Here is a 17469-nt window from a genome sequence, read left to right as displayed (position 1 = left end):
GGAGAAGCATGCTAGTGCCGGCAATACCTAAGAAATTCAGAGAATTTTCAAGTTGTTCTTGTTATGAATAATTGCAATGATTTATCTACATGTTTTGCAGTTTAAGAAATGTCAGATGGTATGACTTGGGTGCGTTTGGATGTTCATTCTAACTGAATTGTAATACTTCCAATAAATTATTGAGGAATTAGCTAAAATGGAGGTGGGACCATTTTAATTAACTACAGCTATGGCCAACACCTAATTGCTCGGAGTAATTTAAACAACTTGTATCAGATGTTTTGGTTTTCATGTAATACAGGTGGGGCCTATAGATCAGTGATCCACAACATTTACATGACCAGTGTTGCTTTGGATGTTCTATGCACCCAAAATTCCAAACATTCAAAGATATTATATTATATTTTATATATATATATATACACACACACACTAGGGGGATCACAATGACACGCGTGGAGCAAGAGAGAGAGAGAGAGAGAGAGAGAGAGAGAGAGCTCAAGGAAAGAGATTTTTTTTTTTTTTAAATAATAATAATAATAATAAAATAAAAAACAGCTTTTGTGGGTTCTTATAGGTGAATCCCTATCATATATTGGTGAGCCATCACAATTTTATTATTGTTATTTACGCAACACACAGTTTGTCTATCACTGGCTATTAAAATCACTAAAATTCTCTGATCTTTATTCTTCAAACCACTTCCTACATTCTTAAAACTAATTGTAGGGATAAATTTGTCTAGTGTACTTGTGTCTTGCCTGTAGTATAGATAACATTTGGTATTTTCCTTTCTTGTGAGGTTCATTATTTTTTTATTAACATTTATTTGTTAGACCCTTGTCAAAGGGTTTGAGAGTTTTCCATTTTGGAGATGTTTGATGCATTAACCCATCACATGATAAATGGTCCAACAATCATGGGAGTTATAATATGAGTGAAATCATCTGACTTTTTTAGGTAGAAGATACAATTGCGGAAGATCCTGCATATAATTTTTGCAACAAAAATAATCCAAGAAAATGAGAGAATCGGGTTAAAATCCAATTGGTAAAGGAAAAAATAAAAGATAAAAAGGCACATGATTTTTATCATTTAGCAATGTTGACTACGTCCTAAGGGTAACAAATGAAGCTTTCTTCTTCAGTGCTAAACTAAGAGAATTTAAAATATGCAAAGTTATTTTCTCTTTCTCCCACCATCTAGTCATGCACAAACACCTATTGTAAGAAATTCTCTACAAAAAATGACACGTGTGTTGCATTTTGTGTAGACTATACCTTCCAAGAGAAATATATCACTCGCCAAATCCTATCAAAACAAGAATTCATACCTTGTAGTAGAAGACAAAAAACAAGAGATGAGAGTTCACAGTTACGAAAATCACAGATGTACACAACTCTCCTTATTGAAGAGTAGCACTCGAGAATAATAGCACAAACGTCACCAATCACTAAGTTGTGAAACTTTTCTCTACCAATAGACTTTATTAGCATATCAACTACATTATTGTTCCTATGAATTTTATGTGAATATGTTTATTCATCTTCCACCATATCACGAGCAAAGATATATTGTATATCAATGTGTTTGATCTAAGTATAAAAACAAGATTTTTAAGAAAGTATAACACACTTAGATTCATGTTTAATGTTTTATTTAAATCCCATGTATAATTTATATTATCGAACCCAACTAATTCTAAATTTTGAATCCCACGAAAATTACAACCCTCAAAAGTAATAGAAACACTCTATTGCCGTCCAATAATCTCTATCCAAGGTCGCAATGTATTAACTGACCACTCATTACTTGTGCAATACCTATTTTTGTGAGCACCATTGTAGACATAAGATTGCATACTACTAACAAATATAATACTCGAGACATATCTAGCTTTCTACCTTTTTCTAAGAGACTAATATGAAAACAACTTGAAACGTACTAAAATTAAGTTAGGTAATGTTGATGCAGAAATTCGGCTCACCCTCACCAAGCTCTGAGCACTCGTGCTGAGCCCTGTAAGCTTGCACAAAGGGAAGACAAAGAAGACCCTGGCTAGAGTAGGGGACCCTCCGATGCCAAAGTCAGGCTTGAAATCTGGGTCTAAGTAGTGTAGATGGGTTTCGGCTAAGAGATTTTGCATACCTGTTCCTATATATGAGTCTCTTATTTATACCTTTTAGTTGTATTGAACGTGTCTAGCAATCTTGGCACAATCTCTGCCATTGACTGAGACGTACGTGTGCACTGATGTCATCGGTTACTCTATGAACATGGAATAACGATTAATGCTATCGTGTGTTATTGGATTAGGCTCGGCTCAACTGCACTTATCCCGACTGGTCATTTGGACTCAATGAGAGAGGATGAGCCGAGCACATGTTAACCCTGATTGGGCTCGGATTACGCTAGGTCAGCCATAGACAAGTATGCATTGATCACTGGTAATCAGTCCTATCTCGGCAGTTCGAGCCCATACCTTGCCTCGGGTCGGATCCTTGTAGTTTTGTGATCTTACCTGTTAAAGTATCCAATGTGACCGCTTGTTTGACCGAGTAGACCATGAAGAAGCTTGACCGAACCATCCAAGGATGTAGCCAAGCTAAGCTAACTATAATTGAGGTCAGTTCACATTCTCCCATAACAGGTATTAAATTTTGACGTATTGGAGTAACATGGTAATCTTTCAATATAACTTTTTCGTGTTATCCAGACTTTCTTATCTATTGCTCTTTAGGCACAATTATCCCAAAGATCTTAGCTTTTAAATCATTAACATTAAATTTCTTAATTAATAAATCAATTTTCAATGTTGTAATAATATCTTTACCAATGTTTATAATTAAGTATATCATCCAACGATAATGAATTTAACTACAATATAGGCATAAATATAGACAACATATCTGAAATTCCAATCTCACAATAAAGAAATAAACCAGCTTATAAGAACACCTTGGCACCACTTTCAAACCATAATTAATCTGCTCATCTAATGGATTAGATTTTATTTTTATTTTTAGTTATCTTTAACCAATTAAGTTCTTGGATTGAGTTCATCAAGATTTCATGTAAAAAAACCATTTCTCCTTTAAACCTAAAAATATTGTTGTAATATTCAATGCAGTTAAAAAAATAATAATAGAAAATAACCTCTGTATAAAATACAAAACGCCACATGTTAGCCACATGCGCCACAATTTCCAAGATTCCCGCATGTATCACTATCCATCTTCAAACCTCACCCATGTTTTAATGTCCAAAAGTGCCAATATGCCACTGTCCTTCTTAAAGCTCTATGCCACTATTCTTCTTAAAGCTCTGCACCCGTGCCATCATTTGCAAGCTCCCTTTGCCACGTGTGCCACTGTGCCAGTATCCAATGCAAATGTAGGCATCCCACATGTATTGTTGTCCATCTCCGATCGAGTCATACTTCCACACGTGCAATATATATATATATGCCAACTGTTCATCTTCGAGTGCCTCGGCTGTCTCATTGTGCCAAATACCTGCAATAATCCATTTTCAATGCCACACGTGCCTCTTTCGATTGTCAAGTAAAGTCTTCCTGAAAAGTTTGTTTAACCAATGGACATATTCAGAAATGAAAGAAAAAAAAAAAAAATTTAATAAATGGAAAACAACATTTGCATTCCCATGTTTTCTAAAAATAAAAAATGATATTTTATAAATGATATAATACATTAAAACAAATAAAATAGCCCAGGTTTTCTAAAAATAAAAAATAATATTTTATGAATTAAAATAAAAAAAAGTGGCCCATGCAGGTCTCGAATCTGCGACCTTCGCGTTATTAGCACGACGCTCTAACCAACTGAGCTAATAGGCCAGATATTTATAAGACCTCCGTTAATTTATATTGTAACTTTCAAGACTCACTTGCAAGGTTGATGACCAAACAATCCTAACCATTCAATGCGAAATTGGCCGGTTGAATATCAGTGCACCGTTTTGTTATTAGCCATCCATGCACCATCCACCAATCAGATGGCTAGCTAGGATTATCCATCTGCGTATATTAGTGGTTAAAATCTTATACAAAGTGGGCCAACAGGTATTTATCGTCAGTGTGCCACGCATTTGCCATTTGCACGTTTTTAGGCTTTTGTACATACGTTCTCATCTATTATTTAAAAGCCTAGATATTTATATAACAAAAAATATACGTTAAAGGGAATCTTACAAAAATATCAGACGGCAAATTATATTATAATTTTTTGTTATATACAAATATCTAGGCTTTTAAACAATACATGATAACGTATAATACCAACTAGTTATTAATACAATTAGTTCGCATGTGACGGCCTAACATAATACATGTGAGGCATCCAAACCATCCATCAAAGTCTACCCGGTATGAAAATTGGACACTCTGTACATCAGGCAGATCCAACCATCAGGTGGGCCGTTTGTTTATTTGGAGGTGTTTGTGTGGTTGACAGGGGTTTTGAGCCCTGCGTCATTGCCGCTTCCAATATTCCCTTATGATGATCACTTCATCACAGCTCAATACGGACGCGGATTGCTGTGTGGGGCCACAGAGATACCCTTGACAAATCCACTCCGTTTATCAGTTTTTCAAGATCACATAGGACGGTAAACTAAAAATCAGGCAGATCATAAACACACGTGGGCCACAGCACATAAAACAGTGGGAACGGAAACGTCCACCGTTGAAACTTGTTGGAGCCTACCATTGATGTTATCAAACCGTTAGTTAGTATTACCACTCGGATAAACTGTAGGCATAGATATTATCCTGATGAGAAACTTCTGTGGGCCCCAAAAAGTTTCAGATTGTGGTTGTTCAATCCCCGCTGTTTAGCGTGGTGTGGCCCACATGAGTTCTGGGTTCGCTTGATTTTTAGTCTTCGGTCCTAAGTGTAGTTAGCGCTCCATAATTTTTTTATTTTTTATTTTATTTTTTTTTTATGTAAAAGAGGTTTGACTTCTCGGTGAATATGGAATTTCTCTGGGGCCATTGTGATTTGTGTTAGATCCACACCATCCATCAACTTTTACAGATCATTTTAGAACATGACTCCAAAAAATTGGGCACATCCAGAGCTCAAGTGAACCACACCACATAAAGCAGTGGAAATTGAACGACTATCGTTAAAACCTTCTATAAGTTCACTGTAAGGTTTATTTGCCATCTAACCTTTCATAAAGCCACGCAAACCTGGATGAAGGGAAAACACAAATATAAGCTTATTTTATATGAGAGGTTTTAATAGTAGACGCCCAATTCTCACTCTTTCCGGTAGTGTGGCCCACTGTAGTTTTGGATCCAGTTCGATTTTTTTGTTTCTTATTTTAAAATGAGCTTTCAAAATGAATGAACGGAATAGATTTTCTACAAACATCACAGTGGGTCCCACCTAAGCTTCCAAGCGCAGAAGTTCGGGGAGAGGCTTTAGTAGGAAATCCGCGACCGATGAGCAGCGGGGAAGTGGATTGCATGGTGTGCCACACAGCACCGACCTAATGTCACCATTTTATATGGGCCCACCATAACATATATTATATCAAAACCGTCCATCCATTTTTCAAGATCATTTTAGTGCATGAGATCAAAAAATTGAAAGATCTAAATCTCAAGTGGACCACACCACAAGAAAATAGTGTTGATTAAACACTCACCATTAAAAACTTCCAACTGCCCACTGTAATGTTTATTTACTATTCAACTTGTTGATTAGGTTACACAGACCTGGACAAAAGGAAAACACAAATATGGGTTTGATCAGAGCCTTTTATGGGGCCAAAAAGTTTCCAACCATAGCCACCCAATTTACACTGTTTCCAGTGGTGTAGCCCAGTTGAACCTTAGATTTGCGTCATTTTTATCTTATGCATTAAATTAGAATGGAAAAATAGATGAACCCTGTGGATAAAACGTATACATCACAGTAGACCCACAGAGCCCCTGACCAGATCATCCAGACCAGAGCAGATTAGGTGAGACCCCGGCCTGACCCAAGTAGATGGGGCCCTCACCGTGGAGTTATCATAGGGCCCACCTTGATGCATGTATCCACGTTGTCCATCTATTTTTCTGAATCATTTTACGCATTATCCTAAAAATGAAGCAGATCTAATTATCCCGTGGACTTTACTATAAGAAACTGTGGTGATTGACTGTTCTACCATTAAAAGCTTCTTAAGACGCACCTTAATTTCGGTAGTACTTATTTACCATCCAATCTGCTGATAAAGTCACATAAGCTCAGATGAAGGGAAAAAATCAAACATCAGCTTGACAAAACTTTTGTGGCTATTAATGGTAAATCAATAATGTTTCCTTCGGTATGGTCCACTTAGTAATTGGATTGTTTCATTTTTTGAATAATGTCATAAAATGATGTGGAAAAACAGATTTATGACATAGATGAAGAGACGGCACAAATATCAGCTTGATCCAAAACTTTTATGGCTCATGAGAAGTTTTTAATGATCAATTATCACAATTTCCTATATTATGTTCCACCTTAAATATAGATTTGTTTCATTTTTGAATCATACCCTACCATAAGTTTTCAAAACCGATAAACAATGTAGATATGAGACGCATACATCATGGGATCCCATCCACATCTTCCAACAAGAGAAAGGCTCAAATGTTTTAAATTAATTAACAAATTGATTTGGTACTCAGAAAATTTTTATGCAGTTACCAAAGAAATATTCGGAATTCAGATTCAGACTTTTTAACAAACAAGCCCCAAGTCCACAGCCAATTTATTTTGCTGTAGCGATAAAAGCAAAAGGACAAGGTATATCCCACTCGCTGCAGCGACATCGACTTTGACACTTTCGTCAGTTTATTGTTTGTAAATTTGTGACACGTGTCCAATTTCTGAGGGCATGAGTATCAAGTGTCATACGCAGGCGGAGTATTAACAACCCTATAAGCTCTCCTGTAAATGCCCACGTCAAACGCCAAAGCAAGAGCTTTTGTATTTTCACCATCACCAAAGACGGATAAGAGAAATGCACGGGCAACTTTCACACGAGTTGGATGTAGGCGTGCAAGCCAGCGAAGCCTGGCAGATCTACAGCACGCTCGAACTCGCACGCCTCGTCCGTGAACGGCTCTCCAACGTCGTCGTGTAGGTCCAACTCATAGAAGGTGATGGGTTGGTACGGTTTTTCAGCTTACGTTCCCTTCAGGTGTGTCCTTTTTTTTCCCTCATATGATATCCACTTCTGCCCATGATCTAATGCACCGTATTGATTTGTCACGTTATCTGAACCGTTGGATTGGATACATCGACTCTTTGGTGTGCGCTTCCTGGTGATTTCTATGCTTGCGTGTGGTTTGGGCCCTTGATTTCGTGTCCAGTTTCTAAGTGCTGCTAGACCGCATGAAAAGTTCGTCTTGCCAGCATCAGGACGCGGGGTGATCATGCCAACATTCGTAGATGAACAGATGATAGCTGCTGTCCATTTCATCATGGGAGTTTCGTGCTAGGCCATAACCATAACTCCTGCCTGATGGACAAATCTGACTGTCCATATTTACCAACAAATGTGGAACCATTTGATTCACCTTTAATTTCACTAATCAACGGTCAGGATCATCCTTTGATGGTGTGATCATAGGTTCATACCCAGCCCCTAATGGCATCTTGGACATTTCCCATCATCTGACCATCTCTGCATGTGGGCTCTATGGACCATGTACCTGGGTTGAGGCTAAAGCCCCAATTTCTGGGCTTGGGCATGAGCTTTGAAAGCCTGATAAGTAATCAGACCAGGCCCATCTAAAAGATAGAACCGTCCCTTGAGTGCACTCCACGGAATAGACCCAGTGGCTCGAGGCCCACCTGATGAGCAGCTTGGATCTTTCATTTTGTTACCATTGTCATGTGTAGTAAATCTTCAATGTTTTGTTAGCTAGCTAAGAAAAAGATCATTTATGCTAATTTTTTATTGACCATTGACTTATGTAGGTTGGGCCATTATTCAGTGATCAGGACCCTTAATCTAGACGGCCACAAACAGACGATGATCACTGATGTCCACATTCGCACACCATTAGATAGAAATATTTTTAGATCTGATAGTGACACCATTAAAATTGTGATTATGCTTGCGTAGGAATGCTGGGACCGAGATCTTACAGAGAGAGATTCACGAAGATAGACAATGAGAACCGTGTGAAGGAGGCCCAAGTGATCGAAGGCGGTTTTCTGGATATCGGTTTCCGCCACCATGGAATCTGCTTCGAGATCGTAGAGAAAGGAATTGATGCGACCATTCAGTATGAAATTGAAGAAGCATTTGTTGCCAATGAATCTCTGGTCAGTATCGATTTATTGGCGATGGTCGCAGAAGTCGTCACAAAGTATCTTTACTGAGAAGAAAGCAAATGTGACTGTGGCTTAAAATTCTACAAGTTTGGGATACTTTGTAAGCTGTTGATTAGTTGTAGTTATGGATTTGTCTGTGTTTTGAACTTAAAACAATGCTATAAAACTAAAAAAATAAAAAAGTGTTTGGCAATGGTGTTTGGTAGATCACATTTAAGATTGCCATGTGCGGATGCATGTTATGTGTGACTATCTATGTTTTATCTAATTGAATGAACCTGCAAAGAAGAATGAAGCTATTGACTTCGTGTTATTAGGGAGTAAAACGATGCTCTAATCAAATGAGCTAATATGCCACTCAATAATGAAAATTCCGCTAAATGAGGCTCTAATCAACTGAGCTAATAGGTCACTTAATAATGAAAATCTTTTTCTTTTCTTTTCTTTTCTTTTTTTTTTTTAAAGATTAGATAGAGCTTGGATGAATAGGGTTGGCGGTGTGGGGCGTCTAGTACATCAGGCTTTTTGGCCCAACTTTAGCTTGGGTCTGATTCGTAGTCAGGTGGAGGTGGGTCAGACCAGAATACCAGCCCCAGCAGACAAATGGCCAGATCCAATCTAGCTGTTACAGGCAGCACTCCTTGTTGAAGTTGACACCTCCTTAACTAGAACTGGTCCTAGATGCTGATATGGCCCGCCCAAAACATGGCCTATTGAACGGTCTTCATGGCGCATGTACCAGTAAGGCCTGTGCAAAATCTGGGCTATTCATCAACTTGCGTATATCTGCCTAACCAGACAATCAGGTCCGTTTATTCATCAAGTAGGCCACGTGTGCATTAAACATGGACCTCTGGTCATTCATATCTAACTGTCCATTTATCTAATTTGTATCCCACCTGATGAATGGACTGATCTAAACCAACTGACAGATGGCCTTCATCATACACGTGCCATGCCTCAGATTACTCAACAACTAGCATAGGGTAATCCCCAGCAATTCGTCTGGCCAGTGCCACATTGCGATGGCCTGCCTGTTTTGATGGGGTAAATGCTGGTTGGGAGTTTTGGCGCATGAAAGGAGTCCCTGGGCAAAAGAGGAACACCCATGGCTGGTGTTGGTGAGGCATGATAAGACTACCGATCAACCATTAAAAACCACACCCAGCTTCGATTATGACAATAAGGATTATGATGATACGCCCTATCTAATTTTTTTTCCCACTATCAATCACAGTCATTCCCTAACTGTGCCTTTATCCCAACACTCAGGTGTACCTAGAAACCTCTAAATTCGCCTGCTATGGCCCACCTGAGTTTTCAAATACATTTTTTGGGTTTACTCTTTCATTGTAACGAGCACATCAGATGAATGGATTGGATGGCCAACTTTTTCACTGTAACGAGCACATCAGATGAATGGATTGGATGGCATGTAAACACGAGGGTCGTGCACAACTAATGGGAGCCTCCTGTCCCAACTTTTTCCTAGGATGTGGCCCACCGAAGTTTTCGTTGGACAGAATTTTTGGATTCCAAGATAAAACATATTTTTGGGTTGCAAGTAGAACATACTTTTGGGTGGCGTCCTAATTGCCCAACAATCACTACCAGATACAATATGGTCGAATTTCCTTTCAAAATTCACGGGGAAACATGATCCAAGGAATATGGCCCGTCTGTCACCGGACACTTCCACTGGAAACATGATCAAAATTCACCGTAAATAACAAAGAACAGAACCCGCACAATCAACCCACTTTATATGCAGCGCCTACAGCCAATTTAGAAAGATCACTGACAATCTTTCATGCTAAACAAAAATTGCTAATTAGCATATTTAAATTGGCTTATGCTCCAAAAGTGCATAAACGGCATTGCCAGTTGATAAAAGTGAAAACCATCAAGTAGAGTCCGAGAGGGAAGTGGGCTGATTGCAGTACGCAGCACACGACAGCAATTTGTACCAATGCCCATTCCAGACATTGCATTTCCAACTACATCCCCAAGCACTGATGAAGCAATTGAAAAAGTAGAGGGCTCATTTAGAGGATATATATAGCCAACTGAACTGCATTTATCAGTCTAATTAAAGTGGAAATCAACTTCACTCTCAAGAATGCTACTGCAATTTTCAGGGTTACATCTCATGTGCGCATCAAAACCAGCCTAAATTTTGAAAAAGATTAAATATAGATGGCCAAAACACAATCAAATCACCTCCAAAAAAAAAAATTCTAATCGCCACATTCAGAGCAAAGACACTATAAAATTCAAGCATATTCCAAAATAGGTAAGAGGAAAACCAAATACGCAGATGACAATTGCAGTCATTGTTAACATATTCATCTAAACAAAAGCAGTCAAAACTGAAAACAGATCAACCAGTAATGATATTGTGTTGCAGTAAATAAAATCTCTAATTCATGATTTGGACGGGAGCAACGTCCACGTCAACACAACCGAACATCCCCACTCAAGCTGCCACTGATGGTTTTGAAGCAGCAGAGAGACGGGATCTCTTCTTGGCCAAGCTTTCGCTTCTTTTGTCACGCTGCTCCTTCAGCCTGGTGGCAAGCAGCTTCTGATACTCAGCAGCTTCCGATTTGGCCTTTGCGATCCTCTTCTTCTTCTCAGCGATTCTGCCGCGCTTCCTCTGCAACGTCAATGGGGTCACAAGCCGCTGTATCTTGGGAGCCTTGCTGCACTTCTTCCCTGCCAATGACAATCGACACCCAATGGTTTGAAGACACTGTTCTAGCTGATATCTTTCATGCTCATACAGGCCAGAATGAATAAAAATGCATATGTAAATCATAGATTAAAAAAAAGAGGTCAACCAAATTATAGAAAAACAGAGAAATAACACGTCAATGCAAAGGCTACAACATCTAACCAAGGCACCCAAAAGTATAACAGATCCTTTGAATCAAAGATGCATCGGAAAAGCTAAGAGACGACCAACAAAAGGTGTGCAACAATAGAGGAAACCCAACGACAACAGAGGAAAATGACAAGTAACATAGAGAAATAATCCAGTTATCTCAGAGCCCTTTTAAGTAGTAGTGTTCCTACTTGTATTGGGACAGTCCAATCAATTGATCCAGACTGTTCTTTAGGTCCAGCGCACATTTCATGAACCATTCAAATACCACACTGATCTGACAAATATTAACCATTTGATCAATGGCCTTTAATATCGACAGCCAAGATCATTCACACAAAAATAGATCAACTAACCAAATTGATCCATCGTGGAGTTTTTTAAAGAATCACTTTTGTTCAGAAATTTTAACCAACCCATCATGTCTTGGAAAATGGATGGTAAGGCCAAATCAAGGATATATTAGATCGTTAGGTAGTGTGATTTTTGCATCATAAACCATGGAATCTTCTCTGGACTAATCGGACAGTTCAGATCGACCGATTTATTATCCAAGTGAACAGACACAAGGAGCACTGGAGCATTTCTAATGAGTGAAATGTAAAACACAGAAGGGGGAACCTACAAATTTCATTAAAAACATATCCCATTACTAATATTACGGTGGCACAATCAAAAGAGAGAAAATAATGAGAACTTAAAACTGGCATGTTCTTCAACTATTTGGGAAAGAATTCAGAAAGGAGAAACTATATGATCCTGATGCATCAGGACATCAATAGTGGGCCAGTTTGCCCCAGTCTATACATTTATTCCAGAGACTGTTGTGCTTCTTTCTTTGTTCTTTTTTCTTTAAGTACCTATTTGTAGGCCACGGACAAGGGTTTGGATATTTCAACCCAGAAGGTATTTCATACATCGCCCCATGGCCCACAGCTTAATTGTCTAGATCGGCAAAAACTTTTTCATATTCACAGGTGGCTACACAGAAGGAAGCTATATAGATCCTGATGAATCAGGACCCTATAGTTTCTTTCACAAAAATCATAACCCCCATAGTGGGAAGCATGGCAAATAAGCTTCTGGACTGCAATTCAAGTCAAAACAGTTGCCTCCCCTTCACAGTGCAGATGCTATATTTAAATTCGAAGTCACATGTACTAACGAAGGTCAACATATGTATGAGCTCACAATGCAAATGAACATCCATGCAACGATATATGTGCGAATGGGTACCAGCTCATATGTACGATATATAAAGTGCGAATGGGTACAAGCATGCACAAAAACAATGATGTTCAAGTCCTTGCATGCATCCATTTGTTATTACTGTATCAATGAATGTAGACAATCACAGATTATATTCATATTCATGCTTTACCTAAATTATCAAAAGTTTATGATTACAAAAAGAGAGTAGAAGGGAAAACAAAATGGAAAAGGTGTAGATATGACTTGGAAGGAAAGAGTAAATGTCCATAAAGTAGTACATACCAGCCTTCGTTGTAAATGTTCGCCTGTATGTGTTGACATACTTGCGCACATCATCCTCTTTAGAAAGGTTGAATAGCTTGCGGATCTTTGAGGCCCTCTTTGGACCTCTCATTCTTGGCTTTTCTATGTCTGTTAAACCAGGCAGATCGCTTTCCCCTGTTCGCACAAAGCACTACATGATATTACTGAACAATCTGAGAACTACACTATACAAAAATCAATGCACTTAAATGCGAGAACACAGCTGGGATGGCACACTCCAAACAATCTGAGAAAAGCGAGCTACTTATATCTCAGCCACAATCACTGGAAAAATATATATATCGGCGTAGATCATGACAAAAACACTGATCATTGACCATTGCAACAGCAACTTTTGAATTATTTTTTCATCTTGCTGATAATTGCAACTACAGAGTTGGGTGTATATAGTTGCATGAAAAGCAAGCAACATGGAAGCAGATTCAGCTGTGGGCATGGGGAAGCGTCAGATCCAAAATATTAGCAAATATAAACAGCTACGAAGCAGGAGTAGAAATGTGGGTCTCAAGCATAATCCGAAGTGGGAGCAGCATCTAGTTAGAAGGATCATGCAACTAAGGTCCTGTACACTGATGAAACTAAGTGTGATAGCATTAGAAACAACAAGTAGATAAAGGAGATTACCCTTTTTTACAATAACCAAGTTCAAAACTGAAAGGTCAGGGCTAACAATGCATCCACGAACAGACTTCCGACGACGCTCTCCATTGCGCCTGCCATAGCCTCGGAAGCAAGGTGTTCCTGCTCGAATATATATCCATTAGTATAATGAAGCATTACCCACAAAATAAGTAAACACATAACATAGCCAACAAAAGCCACCTCTGTGCAGCAGCAAACGAACACGGCCAGGAGTTAAGACTCCCTGTTTCATTGGGAAACCTTGCTTGTCGCATCCTCCCATAATTTTGAAGACATATCCTTTAAATTCCTGTAGAATAATGAAAATGACAACCAATTCAAACCCAACAAATTGACGTGACTGATAGGCAATAAAACTATTAGATAGGACATCCGAATTTTGTCCATTGAAATGAAACCAGGTAAGAACCACCTAAGACACACACACACACACACACACACACACACACACACACACACACACATTCTGTATCTTATTAATACTGATTTCATAGACCACTTATTTTTAACTACAGTGCCAAACTCCAATTTGACTGCCAGTAGGATAAAGAGCTTTAAAGAAATATACCTCACCCAGTGCATCTCCGCTAACCTCCTGAGAGATCCGCTTGTCAAAAAAGGCCCGGCTGTTCAAAAAGATTAGGTAATCATAAAAACAGGCATCACCATAACCGCAGGATAAACAATAATATACCAGAGGTGGCAACTAATGTGACCAGTACATTTATATCTAGCAAGATTATGGAAGTACCAACACACGCTCTATTGCCAGTTTGTCACAAACCCAAGGAAGACTGACAAACATTTTGCAAGGAAGCAAGGAACAGTTTTTTGCAACATTCACCAAAAAAAAAAAAACAAAAGTAAATAAAATCTACGAGCCATAGCCATCATGTTGTGCATGGTGACAAGTGAGTAAGCAGAGGCAAGCTAATTCGACAACTTGAAGTTGGCAGTACTGCTATCAAATATGGCATAGAGAATGGTTGAAATAGTAAATTATGAAAAGAAAAGTGAATTATGAAGGGAAAAAAAGTTGTCTAAAAGTGGCAACTTAAATATGCAATGCACTGGAGCATTGGAAAATCTGCATGCACAAACATTTCTGAGAAGAAAAGGAACAGCACAGCACAGTGCATATTTTGCTTAGATACAAACAGAAAATGGTTAACCAGATCAGATATGGAAATAATAGCCAAAATGGCCAAGAGAAATACCCACAATGAAAAAATGGCAAGTCCATTTCAGCTCGTAAATAGTAGATCATTTACAGCATCACAGTTCATAGTTCCAAGGGAACACATCCAAAAATACAATTAGCACACCATCCCAGAAGTGCACGATCAACATGTGTACGCAAGAATAGGCCCATGTGGGGTCTCACTTAGCACACATGGATGGAATCCTTTTATATTAATTTCCCTTTTTTCTTATTTTAGCTTCCTTAATGGTTTATTTGTACTTTTAGAAGTCCCAAGTTGTAGTTAGATCTACAATAACCATATTCATGTAAAGCTTATAAATAGAGCCTCGTGATCTTATGTATGGAACAACTTATGAGATCTAGAAATAAGAATTTTCTGAGAGGTTTTCCTACAGTAGAAGAATTGGTGAGGAGATTGTGTGATTTAGAGGCTACAGAACTCTTAAGCTTTTCTGCTTTTCTTCTATTATCTGTAGGATGGTGCATCAATTTCATTTATTGATTAGTTTCATTTGATTCTATTTGCATTATTTTTCCTTGGGAAATTGAAGCCTTCACTCTCTTGTTTTGTTTTCTCTCTTCCCCCATCCCATCAGCCCTTTTCCCTTATTTCTTCCTATCAACATACTACTCTCTTTCCCCTTTTCCCTTATTTCTTCCTATCAACATACTACTCTCTTTTTCCTTTTCCCTTATTTCTTCCCATCAAAGTACTACTCTCTTTTCCCTTTTCCCTTATTTCTTCCCATCAAAGTACCACTTCTCTTTTTCCCTTTTCCCTCAGACCCATTCCAGGTGCATTCTACCCCCAACACACACACACGCACACACACACACACAGAGAGCCTACCAAAACAATTATCCCTCCCAGTTTGGAACTTTCTTTGTTCGTTTGGAAAATCTCTTAGGATCTGAGCTAGCTAAGTTACATTCTTGATGTAGGACCACAGCCCACCTCATGGACCAGAACATGTTGATTTTGGACTGTTTGTCACATGATTTGGGGCCTAAATGTCTGGGATCACATTTACCATTTTTGAAAGACGGGCATGATATCTCTCAAAAAAAAAAAAAAAAGAGATAGGGCCATCATGTGGAAGATATGGTTCAAAAATTTTGTGGTAATGTCAAGTTTTCAATGGTGAGCGTTCAACCCCCACTGTTTCTTGTAGTGTGATCCACCTTAGGTTTGGATCTGCCTCATTTTTGGGTTCCCATCCCATTGTGAGCTTGCAAAACTTATGGGCAGAGTGGATTTCTCACAAACATCGTGATGGGCCCCAGATAGCTTCTGCCCACCCAAACATCTTGTTGGCAGGAACAGAGTGCTATTTCGGATCAAATCTTTGTAGGTGTGATTGTCTTTATCTTTAATAAATTATAGATTGGTTTGAAATCAATCTATTGAGTGTAGATCATCTGTGTTGAATGCACAGGGAAGTTCAGTGTCCTTGCTTCTCATTGGTCCATGTCATCGCCAATGACTCCAACTCACAAAACACACCGATTTTCTCTCTTCCCAATACATTTCATACTACATAACACAATTTTTAACATGTGCAACTTCTCTAGTCACCACCATGATTTATGCGTTAGATCCACACCGCCCATCAACTTTTCCAGATCATTCTAGATCACAGCCCAAAAAATGGGGCACATCCAAAGCTCAAATGGACGTTTGAATATTAATAAAGTTATTGCACCCTCTCTACTCAAATATTTCTTATGTGTGTAATATTGTCCACTACTTAGCGATTCAGGTATCAAGATCTCATTCATTAGATAATTGGGTTGCACCATTTCGGCATCAGAGCAGGTGATCATTGGGGATTTTCAACACCGCATCATCTCTTAATGGCATAACCTAATTAATACACGATCTCATAGAGCAAGTAGATCAACTCACACATACGATAAGCAATCTCACCAATCAAGTTGGTGAGTCCAGCGTGAAGAGAATTCAGAGAACCAAGATGTAACACAAGGACATGTAAGGGAAGGTTCTTGCCAAATTCCTAACCAACAACAGATAGCCCCGGCAGATGAAGACACCAATTATCGAATCATTTAATTGTAGAAACGTGATAGCCCGGATATTTAAGCTCATAATCCCTCCAAATATATATATATATATATATATATATATATATATATATATATAACAGAGAAAATGTATGTTATCCTACGCTGCAGTAAAAATGTCACAAAGTCCAGAAATTTCTTATCCTACACAACATTTCTTAACATGTGCACCCTACCAAAACCATTCAAAAAATTTAGGGGAAGAAAGAAAATGACGAATTTTGAGAAGAGCTTACAGCTTCTGATCGTCATCGATTTCCAGCTTCTTCTGACATCCAGTAGTCGGATTTGCAATGTTGAACTGCACGAAACAGAACGAAAGAAAGGTGAGAGAAATGTTAGAAGGGAGGCGAAAAACCAGTGCTGAAACACAGAAAACGGGCTTCAAAATCAACTGAAAGCTAGCGTTTGACAGAGAGAGAACCTTCATGGCGGATCGGGAGGTAGATCTCCGCTCCCAAAACCGCTCTGGAAATTAGGGTTAGGGTTTGAGGGAAAGGGAGATACGAAAAGCGGAGCAGCTACGTTATAGAGGACATGGAACTAGGGTTTTGGACAGGGTGTTGTGTACAAAATTACTAAAATGCCTCCATATTTTAGAAAAATGTCTCTTGTTTATTTTTTAAAGAGATTGGTAATTATGCCACGCTTCTGATTAGACTAGACCGTTGAATGCATGCGTCCCGCATTGGATTCCCAAATTTCATTTGTTAGGAGGCTCTTAGCTCTGTAATTAGAGGCCAAAAGGACGATTGTATAACGATCGGATCTACCTC

General features: G+C 38.7%; 1 protein-coding gene and 1 non-coding gene across 2 annotated transcripts; both read right to left on the bottom strand.

The window, feature by feature from the left end:
- Positions 1–3782: 3782 nt before the first annotated feature.
- Positions 3783–3856, bottom strand: TRNAI-AAU (transfer RNA isoleucine (anticodon AAU)). Its single transcript has one exon. It is a non-coding gene; the product is annotated as a tRNA-Ile (tRNA).
- Positions 3857–10561: 6705 nt separating this feature from the next.
- On the bottom strand, positions 10562–17269 carry LOC131248008 (small ribosomal subunit protein eS6). The gene is made up of 7 exons (XM_058248040.1): positions 17118–17269; positions 16930–16994; positions 13976–14033; positions 13588–13696; positions 13390–13506; positions 12724–12879; positions 10562–11060 (listed from the first exon to the last, which is right to left on the bottom strand). The coding sequence occupies exons 1-7, from the start codon at positions 17121–17123 to the stop codon at positions 10822–10824; spliced, it is 750 nt and encodes a 249-aa protein (XP_058104023.1). The 5' UTR covers positions 17124–17269; the 3' UTR covers positions 10562–10821.
- Between the last annotated feature and the right edge of the window lie 200 nt (positions 17270–17469).

The sequence above is a fragment of the Magnolia sinica genome, chromosome 6 (assembly GCF_029962835.1).
Source record: "Magnolia sinica isolate HGM2019 chromosome 6, MsV1, whole genome shotgun sequence".
Taxonomy (NCBI): domain Eukaryota; kingdom Viridiplantae; phylum Streptophyta; class Magnoliopsida; order Magnoliales; family Magnoliaceae; genus Magnolia; species Magnolia sinica.
Note: the sequence above shows the minus strand (reverse complement) of the source record. Positions and strands in the feature narration are given on the sequence as shown.